Here is a 12069-nt window from a genome sequence, read left to right on the forward strand (position 1 = left end):
AGACCACCCCAGATACAGGAGTGAGAGAGAGAGAGAGGGTTAGAGAGACCTCCCCAGACACATGAGTGAGGGAGAGAGAGTGTTAGACCTCCCCAGAGACAATAGTGTGAGATAGAGAGGGTTAGAGAGACCTCACCAGATACAGGAGTGCGAGAGAGAGAGTGTGTTAGAGAGACTCCCCAGATACAGGAGTGAGAGAGAGAGGGTTAGAGAGACCTCCCCAGGTACAGGAGTGAGTGTGAGAGAGAGAGGGTTAGAGAGACCTCCCCGGGTACAGGAGTGAATGTGAGAGAGAGAGGGTTAGAGAGACCTCCCCAGATACAGGAGTGAGTGTGAGAGAGAGAGGGTTAGAGAGACCTCCCCAGATACAGTAGTGTGAGTGAGAGAGAGAGGGTTAGAGAGACCTCCCCAGATACAGGAGTGTGAGAGAGAGAGGGTTAGAGAGACCTCCCCAGATACAGGAGTGAGTGTGAGAGAGAGGGTTAGAGAGACTTCCCCAGATACAGGGGTGAGTATGAGAGAGAGAGCGGGTTAGAGAGACCTCCCCAGATACAGGGGTGCGATCGAGAGAGGGTTAGAGAGACCCCCCAGACACAGGAGTGAGGGTGAGAGAGAGAGGGTTAGAGAGACCTACCCAGATACAGGGGTGAGAGAGAGAGAGAGAGGGTTAGAGAGACCTCCCCAGTTACAGGAGTGAGAGAGAGAGATAGGGTTAGAGAGACTTCCCCAGAGACAGGAGTTTGAGAGAGAGAGAGATGGTTAGGGAGACCTCCCCAGATACAGGAGTGTGAGAGAGAGAGGGTTAGAGAGACCTCCCCAGATACAGGAGTGAGTGTGAGAGAGAGGGTTAGAGAGACTTCCCCAGATACAGGGGTGAGTATGAGAGAGAGAGCGGGTTAGAGAGACCTCCCCAGATACAGGGGTGCGATCGAGAGAGGGTTAGAGAGACCCCCAAGACACAGGAGTGAGGGTGAGAGAGAGAGGGTTAGAGAGACCTACCCAGATACAGGGGTGAGAGAGAGAGAGAGAGGGTTAGAGAGACCTCCCCAGTTACAGGAGTGAGAGAGAGAGATAGGGTTAGAGAGACTTCCCCAGAGACAGGAGTTTGAGAGAGAGAGAGATGGTTAGGGAGACCTCCCCAGATACAGGAGTGTGAGAGAGAGGGGGTTACAGAGATCTTCCCCGATACAGGAGTGTGAGAGAGAGGGTTAGAGAGACCTCCCCAGATACAGGAGTGTGAGAGAGAGAGAGGGTTAGAGAGACGTCCCCAGATACAGGAGTGTGAGAGAGAGAGTTTAGAGAGTCCTCCCCAGATACAGGAGCGGGAGAGAGAGAGGGTTAGAGAGACCACACCAGATACAGGAGTGAGAGAGAGAGAGAGTGTTAGAGAGTCCTCCCCAGATACAGGACTGTGAGAGAGTGGGGGTGTAGAGAGGCCTCTCCAGATACAGGAGTGTGAGAGCAAGAGCGTTAGAGAGACCTCCCCAGATACTGAAGAGTGAGATTAAGCGGGTTATAGAAATCTCCCCAGATACAGGAGTGTGTGAGAGAGAGAGCGGATTAGAGGCCCCCCCCCCCCCCCCCCCCCGAGATACAGGAGAGAGAGAGAGAGGGTCACAGAGACCTCCCCAGATACAGGAGTGTGTGAGAGAGAGAGGGTTAGAAAGACCTCCCCAGATACAGGAGTGAGAGCGAGAGAGAGGGTTAGAGAGACTTCCCCAGATACAGGAGTGAGAGAGAGAGCGGGTTAGAGAGTCCTCCCCAGATACAGGAGTGTGAGAGAGAGAGAGTGTTAGAGAGACCTCCCCAGATACAGGGGTGAGAGCGAGAGGGGGTTAGAGAGACTTCCACAGATACAGGAGTGTGAGAGAGAGGGTTAGAGAGACCTCTCCAGATACAGGAGTGTGAGAGAGAGATGGTTAGAGAGACCTCCTCAGATACAGGAGTGAGAGAGAGAGAGGGTTAGAGAGCCCTCCCCATATACAGGAGTGAGAGAGAGAGGGTTAGAGAGTCCTCCCCAGATACAGGAGTGAGAGAGAGAAACAGGGTTAGAGAGACCTCCCAGATACAGGGGTGAGAGAGAGAGAGGGTTAGAGAGACTTCCACAGATACATGAGTGAGAGAGAGAGCGGGTTAGAGAGACCTCACCAGATACAGGAGTGTGAGAGAGGGGGTTAGAGTGACCCCCCCAGATACAGGAGTGAGAGAGAGAGCGGGTTAGAGAGACATCACCAGATACAGGAATGTGAGAGAGAGAGTGCGTTAGGGAGACCCCCCAGACACAGGAGTGAGAGAGAGAGAGAGAAGGTTAGAGAGACCTCCCCAGATACAGGAGTGAGTGTGATAGAGAGCGGGTTAGAGAGACCTCCCCAGGTACAGGAGTGAGTGTGAGAGAGAGAGGGTTAGAGAGACCTCCCCAGATACAGGAGTGAGTGTGAGAGAGAGATGGTTAGAGAGACCTCCCCAGATACAGGAGTGAGTGTGAGAGAGAGAGGGTTATAGAGACCTTCCCAGATACAGGAGTGTGAGCGAGAGAGAGAGAGGGTTAGAGAGACCTCCCCAGATACAGGAGTGAGTGTGAGAGAATGAGGGTTATAGAGACCTCCCCAGATACAGGAGTGTGAGCGAGAGAGAGAGAGGGTTAGAGAGACCTCCCCAGATACAGCAGTGTGAGAGAGAGGGTTAGAGAGACCTTCCCAGATACAGGAGTGAGTGTGAGAGAGAGAGAGGGTTAGAGAGACCTCCCCAGATACAGGAGTGAGTGTGAGAGAGAGGGTTAGAGAGACCCCCCAGATACAGGAATGTGGGTGAGAGAGAGAGGGTTTGAGAGACCTCCCCAGATACAGGAGTAAGAGAGAGAGAGGGTTAGAGAGACCCCCCAGATACAGGAGTGAGAGAGAGAGAGGGTTAGAGAGACCTCCCCAGATACAGGAATGAGGGTGAGAGAGAGAGGGTTCGAGAGACCTCCCCAGATACAGGAGTGAGAGAGAGAGAGAGAGGGTAAGAGAGACCCCCCAGATACAGGAGTGAGTGTGAGAGAGAGAGTGTTAGAGAGCCCTCCCCAGATACAGGTGTGTGTGGGAGAGAGAGAGAGGGGTTAGAAAGACCTCCCCAGATACAGGAGTGTGAGAGAGGGTTACAGAGATCTCCCCCGATACAGGAGTGTGAGAGAGAGGGGTTAGAGACCTCCCCAGATACAGGAATGTGAGAGAGAGTGTTTGAGAGCCCTCCCCAGATACAGGTGTGTGTGTGAGAGAGAGAGAGAGAGGGTTAGAAAGACCTCCCCAGAGACAGGAGTGTGAGAGAGAGAGGGTTACAGAGATCTCCCCCGATACAGGAGTGTGAGAGAGAGGGTTAGAGAGACCTCCCCAGATACAGGAGTGAGTGTGAGAGAGAGAGGGTTTGAGAGACCTCCCCAGATACAGGAGTGAGAGAGAGAGAGAGGGTTAGAGAGACCCTCCAGATACAGGAGTGAGTGTGAGAGAGAGAGGGGTTAGAGAGACCTCCCCAGATACAGGAGTGAGTGTGAGAGAGAGAGGGTTATAGAGACCTCCCCAGATACAGTAGTGTGAGTGAGAGAGAGAGGGTTAGAGAGACCTCCCCAGATACAGGAGTGTGAGAGAGAGAGGGTTAGAGAGACCTCCCCAGATACAGGAGTGAGTGTGAGATAGAGGGTTAGAGAGACTTCCCCAGATACAGTAGTGTAAGTGAGAGAGAGAGGGTTAGAGAGACCTCCCCAGATACAGGGTGCGATCGAGAGAGGGTTAGAGAGACCCCCCAGACACAGGAGTGAGGGTGAGAGAGAGAGGGTTAGAGAGACCTACCCAGATACAGGGGTGAGAGAGAGAGAGAGAGGGTTAGAGAGACCTCCCCAGTTACAGGAGTGAGAGAGAGAGAGATAGGGTTAGAGAGACTTCCCCAGAGACAGGAGTTTGAGAGAGAGAGAGATGGTTAGGGAGACCTCCCCAGATACAGGAGTGTGAGAGAGAGAGGGTTAGAGAGACCTCCCCAGATACAGGAGTGAGTGTGAGAGAGAGGGTTAGAGAGACTTCCCCAGATACAGGGGTGAGTATGAGAGAGGGAGCGGGTTAGAGAGACCTCCCCAGATACAGGGGTGCGATCGAGAGAGGTTAGAGAGACCCCCCAGACACAGGAGTGAGGGTGAGAGAGAGAGGGTTAGAGAGACCTACCCAATACAGGGGTGAGAGAGAGAGAGAGAGGGTTAGAGAGACCTCCCCATTACAGGAGTGAGAGAGAGAGATAGGGTTAGAGAGACTTCCCCAGAGACAGGAGTTTGAGAGAGAGAGAGATGGTTAGGGAGACCTCCCCAGATACAGGAGTGTGAGAGAGAGGGGGTTACAGAGATCTTCCCCGATACAGGAGTGTGAGAGAGAGGGTTAGAGAGACCTCCCCAGATACAGGAGTGTGAGAGAGAGAGAGGGTTAGAGAGACGTCCCCAGATACAGGAGTGTGAGAGAGAGGGTTTAGAGAGTCCTCCCCAGATACAGGAGCGGGAGAGAGAGAGGTTTAGAGAGACCTCACCAGATACAGGAGTGAGAGAGAGAGAGAGAGTGTTAGAGAGTCCTCCCCAGATACAGGACTGTGAGAGAGTGGGGGTTAGAGAGACCTCTCCAGATACAGGAGTGTGAGAGCAAGAGCGTTAGAGAGACCTCCCCAGATACTGAAGAGTGAGATTAAGCGGGTTATAGAAATCTCCCCAGATACAGGAGTGTGTGAGAGAGAGAGCGGGTTAGAGGGCCCCCCCCCCCCCCCCCCCCCCCCCCGAGATACAGGAGAGAGAGAGAGAGGGTTACAGAGACCTCCCAGATACAGGAGTGTGTGAGAGAGAGAGGGTTAGAAAGACCTCCCCAGATACAGGAGTGAGAGCGAGAGAGAGGGTTAGAGAGACTTCCCCAGATACAGGAGTGAGAGAGAGAGCGGGTTAGAGAGTCCTCCCCAGATACAGGAGTGTGAGAGAGAGAGAGTGTTAGAGAGACCTCCCCAGATACAGGGGTGAGAGCGAGAGGGGGTTAGAGAGACTTCCACAGATACAGGAGTGTGAGAGAGAGGGTTAGAGAGACCTCTCCAGATACAGGAGTGTGAGAGAGAGATGGTTAGAGAGACCTCCTCAGATACAGAGTGAGAGAGAGAGAGGGTTAGAGAGCCCTCCCCATATACAGGAGTGAGAGAGAGAGGGTTAGAGAGTCCTCCCCAGATACAGGAGTGAGAGAGAGAAACAGGGTTAGAGAGACCTCCCCAGATACAGGGGTGAGAGAGAGAGGGTTAGAGAGACTTCCACAGATACATGAGTGAGAGAGAGAGCGGGTTAGAGAGACCTCACCAGATACAGGAGTGTGAGAGAGGGGGTTAGAGTGACCCCCCCAGATACAGGAGTGAGAGAGAGAGCGGGTTAGAGAGACATCACCAGATACAGGAATGTGAGAGAGAGAGTGCGTTAGGGAGACCCCCCAGACACAGGAGTGAGAGAGAGAGAGAGAAGGTTAGAGAGACCTCCCCAGATACAGGAGGTAGTGTGATAGAGAGCGGGTTAGAGAGACCTCCCCAGGTACAGGAGTGAGTGTGAGAGAGAGAGGGTTAGAGAGACCTCCCCAGATACAGGAGTGAGTGTGAGAGAGAGATGGTTAGAGAGACCTCCCCAGATACAGGAGTGAGTGTGTAGAGAGAGAGGGTTAAGAGACCTTCCCAGATACAGGAGTGTGAGCGAGAGAGAGAGAGGGTTAGAGAGACCTCCCCAGATACAGGAGTGAGTGTGAGAGAGAGGGTTAGAGAGACCTCCCCAGATACAGGAGTGAGTGTGAGAGAGAGGGTTAGAGAGACCCCCCAGATACAGGAATGTGGGTGAGAGAGAGAGGGTTTGAGAGACCTCCCCAGATACAGGAGTGAGAGAGAGAGAGGGTTAGAGAGACCCCCCAGATACAGGAGTGAGAGAGAGAGGGTTAGAGAGACCTCCCCAGATACAGGAATGAGGGTGAGAGAGAGAGGGTTCGAGAGACCTCCCCAGATACAGGAGTGAGAGAGAGAGAGAGAGGGTAAGAGAGACCCCCCAGATACAGGAGTGAGTGTGAGAGAGAGAGTGTTTGAGAGCCCTCCCCAGATACAGGTGTGTGTGTGAGAGAGAGAGAGAGAGGGTTAGAAAGACCTCCCCAGAGACAGGAGTGTGAGAGAGAGAGGGTTACAGAGATCTCCCCCGATACAGGAGTGTGAGAGAGAGGGTTAGAGAGACCTCCCCAGATACAGGAGTGAGTGTGAGAGAGAGGGTTAGAGAGACCTCCCCAGATACAGGACTGTGTGTGAGAGAGAGGGTTAGAGAGACCTCCCCAGATACAGGAGTGTGAGAGAGAGATGGTTAGAGAGACCTCCCCAGATACAGGAGTGTGAGAGAGATGGTTAGAGAGACCTCCCCAGATACAGGAGTGTGAGAGAGATGGGGTTACAGAGATCATCTCGATACATGAGTGTGTGAGGGAGAGGGTTAGAGTAGTCTCCCTCGATACAGGAGTGAGGGAGATGTAGGGTGGATCTGGAGAGACTCCTCAGATACCACACTCCTTTCCCGAGGACTGACTTGTAATCCATGGAGACACATCTCTGGAAAATCTCCCCCTCCGACTGCTGTCAATGCTGCAATGGACTGTTTGAAAATGTCAGGGTTTGTGGTTTTAATCGCTGGACCAAAATCTGTAAAACAGAATATCAGAATCCGTCACAATATGTGTTCATCTTCACGGTGACATAAACAAACAGTATTCCAAACTCAACCCCATAACGTCCCCGAATTATGTGGATAGATCAGCATCACAGATGTCTGCCCCTCGTCGAACTGTTCCAGTGAAGCCATAACACTGGCATCTACCCGGCAATGTGGAAAATTGCCCAGTTGTGTCCTGTACACAAGTAACAGGACAAACCCAACCCAGCCAATTACAGCCCTATCAGCCTACTCTCCATCATCAGCAAAGTGATGGAAGGAGTCATTAACAGTACTGTCAAGCGGTACTTACTCAGCAATAACCTGCTCAGACACTCAGTTTGGATTCTGCCAGGGTCACTCAGCTCCTGACCTCATTGCAGCTTTGTTTCAAACATGGACAAAATAGCTGGATGCCAAAGGTGAGGTGAGGGTGACTGCCCTTGACATCAAGGCAGCACTTGAGCGAGTATGGTATCAAGGAGCCCTAGCTAAACTGGACACAATGGGAATCAAGGGGAAAACTCTCCGCTGGTTGGGGTCATATCTGGCACAATGTCAGATGGTGGTGGTGGTTGGAAGTCAATCATTTCAATCCCGGGACATCGTGATAGGAGCTACACAGGGTAGTGTCTCGGCTCAACTACCTTAAGCTGTTTCATCAATGACCTCCCTTCCATCATAAGGTCTGAAGTGGGGATTGCCGCAGATGACTGCACCATTCGCGACACCTCAGATCATGAAGCAGTCCATGTCCAAATGCAGCAAAACATAGACAATATCCAGGATCGGCCTGACAAGTGACAAGTAACATTCGCGCAACACAAGTGCCAGGCAATGACCATCTCCAACAAGAACATCTAACCATCGGTCCTTGACATTCAATGGCATTACCATCACTGAATCCCCCGCTTTCAACATCCCGGAGGGTTCTCAATGACCAGAAATTGAACTGAGCAGGTCAGAGGCAGGGAATCCTGCGGCGAGTAACTCACCTCCTGACTCCCCAAATCCAGTCCACCATCTACAAGGCACAAGTCAGGAGTGTGATGGAATATTCTCCATTTGCCTGGATGAGTACAACTCCACTCTTTGAGAAAAGAAATTCTTCCTCAAATCTGTCTTATGTGAGAACCCCCTTATTCGGCAATGAAGCTCTCTGGCCCTGCACTCTCCCATGAGTTTGATAGCTTGGTACATTATTGCTCAGAGGAAGCCCTGGGGAGCTGAGAAAGTGGCGGAAGTGACCAATTCCGCGTTAAAAAGGACTCGGCCCCAAATGAAGTCCTGGGAACCATTTCTGCCAGTAAGTGGTGGGTGGAGTGCTCAGAAATATCGGTGGACTCAGAAATATTGGGGAATACATTCTCAGGAGATTGAAACCCTGGGAGCTGTGCAGTTGTTGAGGTAGTCCGTGTGGGAGGAGCACTGAGGGAATTCAGACACTTGATCTTCAAACGTGAGCAGTTTGGAGTCCCTCATGAGGGAAGACAGGCTTTCAGCTAGATGTAAAAAGAAAATTCTTTCCACGTGGGCATCGCTGGGGAGGTCCAGCATTGTTTCCCATCCCTAATTGCCTCCTTGAACTGACTTTGCTGGTTCATTTTGGAAGGCCCAGTTAGGAATCAAACTCATTGCTGAGGCTCTGGAGTTACATGTAGGCCTGACCGGGTAAGGAGGGCAGATTTCTCTCCCAAAAGGAGATTAGTGAACCAGATGGGTTTTTTATGACAATTGAGCATCACTGGTTTGATAATCAAACATACAGATTGATTAACACACAGTGCTCGCTGATTCTGCTTGTGTTTTCCAGTTAATATGTGGCATGGGTGTTTGACATCAGCTTGTGTGATCATTCAATTTTACGTCAAGTTAATTCTTAACATAAGAGGACAAGGTAGATATTGCACCTATTTATATCTTGTCTGGTAAAGTTTAGTTTAGTTTATTCAAACCTATGGATTCTTGTGTCTTTATTCCTTCAGCAAGATGTCTGGAGTCTCAAACTGTGCTGGTTTTAAACAACACATTATTAGCCCCGAGCATGACCATTCCAACCCCCTCAGGATCTACGCTAACATCATAACATCGGCCGTTGTCCTTGGTCCCGACTTTATTCTGTTTTCGTCTCTGCATCTCTGTGTTGACCTGCATCACTGGATGGGCAGAACTTCACCCACTCTCTGTGTTACTCTAGTTTTCCTGTTTGGGCGTCACGGTAGCACAGTGGTTAGCACTGCTACCTCACAGCTCCAGGGACCTGTGTCCAATTCTGGCCTCAGGTGACTGTGTGGAGTCTGCACGTTGTCCCCGTGTATGTGTGGGTTTCCTCCCACAGTCCAAAATTGTGCAGGTTAGGTGGATTGTACATGATAATTTGCCGCTTAGTGTCCAAAAAGTAGGTGGGTTACTGGATTACGGGGATAGGGTGGAGGCATGGCCTTAAGTAGGGTGTTCTTTCCAAGGGCCAGTGCAGACTCGATGGGCCAAATGGCCTCCTTCTGCACTGTAAATTCTATGAAATTGTGCATTGCTATCTGGTATTCCATTTTTCTCTATAATGCTGAGTTACTCTGCAGTGAACAGTATCTCCCTGCTTCACAGTGTATAGCTCTGTCTTCCTGTGTGTTACTCTGTTACAGTCTGTGTTACTCAGTGTGACTCTGTTACAGTCTGAGTTACTTGTTACCCTGTTAATCTGTTACAATGTTACAGTCTGTGTTACTCAGTGTTACTCGTAGCTACACTGTTATCGTCTGTGTTACTCTGTGTTATACCATTACAGCCTGTGTTACTTGGTGTTACTCTGTTACAGTCAGTTTAATCTGTGTTACAATGTTACAGTCTGTGTTACTCAGTGCTACTCTGTAACGGTTGTGTGACTCGGTGTTATACTATTACAGTCTGTGTTATTCAATGTTACTCTGTAACGGTGGTGTGACTCGGTGTTATACTATTACAGTCTGTTATTTAATGTTACTCTGTTACAGTCGTGTTACTCGGTGTTATACTATTACAGTTTGTGTTACTCAATGTTACTTAGTGTTATACTGTTACAGTCTGTGTTACTCAGTGTGACTGTCACAGTCAGACCTACTAATTGTTACCCTGTTTAATCTGTTACAATGTTATAGTCTGTGTTACTCTGTGTTATACTGTTACAGTCTGTGTTACTCTGTGTTATACTGTTACAGTCTGTGTTACTCAGTGTGACTGTCACAGTCAGAGCTACTAATTGTTACCCTGTTTAATCTGTTACAATGTTATAGTCTGTGTTACTCTGTGTTATACTGTTAGTCTGTGTTACTCTGTGTTATACTGTTACAGTCTGTGTTACTCAGTGTGACTGTCACAGTCAGAGCTACTAATTGTTACCCTGTTTAATCTGTTACAATGTTATTGTCTGTGTTACTCTGTGTTACACTGTTACAGTCTGTGTTACTCTGTGTTATACTGTTACAGTCTGTGTTACTCAGTGTGACTGTCACAGTCAGAGCTACTAATTGTTACCCTGTTTAATCTGTTACAATGTTATAGTCTGTGTTACTCGGTGTTACTCAATTATAGACTTTGTTAATCTGTGTTACAATGTTACAGTCTGTGTTACTCGGTGCTACTCTGTTATGGTTGTGTTACTCGGTGTTATACTATTACAGTCTGTGTTACTCGGTGCGACTATGTAACGGTCGTGTCACTCGGTGTAGCTCTGTGTTAGCCTGTTACCTGGATCGTTGAATGGCACCAAGACATAGAAGGAAGGTTGCTGAGGAGTTCCGAGAGTATTTTCGATGATGGAAAAGGTTCTTTGTTTGACGGCATTGATATCGTTTCTCATACTCCCGGTGGTATCGATGACAAAGGTAAGGGCCGAGGGACTGTCGATATTCAAAAACCTGCAGGATTCACAGGACCAGATCTCATCAATCGAATGGATCATTAGCTGCAGACGCGACCCAACCTCTGACAACCAAACAATCTCTGAAGTAAAAGTCCCAATGCAGTAAAGCTCCCTCTACACTGTCCCCATCAAACACTCCAGGACAGGTACAGCACGGGGTTAGATACAGAGTGAAGCTCCCTCTACACTGTCCCCATCAAACACTCCTAGGACTGATGCAGCACGGAGTTAGATACAGAGTGAAGCTCGTGCTACACTGTCCCCATCAAACACTCCCAGGACAGGTACAGCACGGGGTTAGATACAAAGTAAAGCTCCCTCTACACTGTCCCCATCAAACTCTCCCAGGACAGGTACAGCATGGGGTTAGATACAGAGTAAAGCTCCCTCTACACTGTCACCACCAAACACTCTCAGGGCAGGTACAGCACAGGGTTAGATACAGAGTAAAGCTCCCTCGACACTGTCCCCATCAAACACTCTCAGGACAGGTACAGCACGGGGTTAGATACAGAGTAAAGCTCCCTCTACACTGTCCCCACCAAACACTCTCAGGACAGGTACAGCACGGGGTTAGATACAGAGTAAAGCTCCCTCGACACTGTCCCCATCAAACACTCTCAGGACAGGTACAGCACGGGGTTAGATACAGAGTAAAGCTCCCTCGACACTGTCCCCATCAAACACTCTCAGGACAGGTACAGCACGGGGTTAGATACAGAGACTCTCCCTGGACACAGCTCCATTAATGAAGTGATTTGGGGCCCTCATTCTTTTTCTCGCCAGGTCTGCAGCTTCAGTTAGCTGGCTCTCACCTTAGGAAGAGTTTGTCTCCGACAGCGTCTCTGATTCGCTGGAACAGCTGCTTCGTTGCCTCAGTGGCCACATTTGCAGCTTTTTGGTGAAGATAACCGTGCTCAGAATCAAATTTATCCTTGTTAATTCCACCCTTGGCATCACGGAATCTGCTCAGATCGAAAGAACCTCCATGACTGCATTTACCTATAACAGAAATCACATTTTAAAAAAGTGTCAGTATTGTGGGTGCGCTGCACTGTCGAGGGTCACCACTGAGGGACTGCTGCACTGTCAGCAGGGTCGTACTGAGGGAGATCTGCACTGTCAGAGGGTCAGTAATGAGGGAGTGCTGCACTGTCAAGGGTCAGTACAGAGGGAGTGCTGCACTGTCGAGGTCAGCACTAGGGAATGCTGCCTGTCAGAGGGCCAGTACTGAGGGAGTGCTGCACAGTCAGAGGGTCAGTAATGAGGGAGTGCTGCACTGTCAGAGGGTCAGTACTGAGGGAGTGCTGCACTGTCGGAGGGTCAGTACTGAGGGAGTGCTGCACTGTCGGAGGGGTCGGTGCTGAGGGAGCACTGCACTGTCAAAGGGTCAGTACTGAGGGAGTGCTGCACTGCCAGAGGGTCAGTACTGAGGGAGTGTTGCCCTGTCGGAGGGTCAGTA

General features: G+C 50.2%; 1 protein-coding gene across 1 annotated transcript in view; it reads right to left on the reverse strand.

Annotated features, from left to right (window-relative positions):
• Positions 1 to 12069, reverse strand: part of LOC119974253 (von Willebrand factor A domain-containing protein 7-like) — an 88482-nt gene that overhangs the window by 41008 nt on the left and 35405 nt on the right. Inside the window, exons 6-8 of the mRNA XM_038813022.1 lie at positions 11423 to 11609; positions 10433 to 10602; positions 6587 to 6699 (exon numbers count right to left, since the gene is read on the reverse strand). Coding sequence (XP_038668950.1) covers positions 6587 to 6699; positions 10433 to 10602; positions 11423 to 11609 — 470 coding nt within the window. The remainder of the gene's footprint in view (positions 1 to 6586; positions 6700 to 10432; positions 10603 to 11422; positions 11610 to 12069) is intronic.

The sequence above is a fragment of the Scyliorhinus canicula genome, chromosome 12 (assembly GCF_902713615.1).
Source record: "Scyliorhinus canicula chromosome 12, sScyCan1.1, whole genome shotgun sequence".
NCBI classification, from domain to species: domain Eukaryota; kingdom Metazoa; phylum Chordata; class Chondrichthyes; order Carcharhiniformes; family Scyliorhinidae; genus Scyliorhinus; species Scyliorhinus canicula.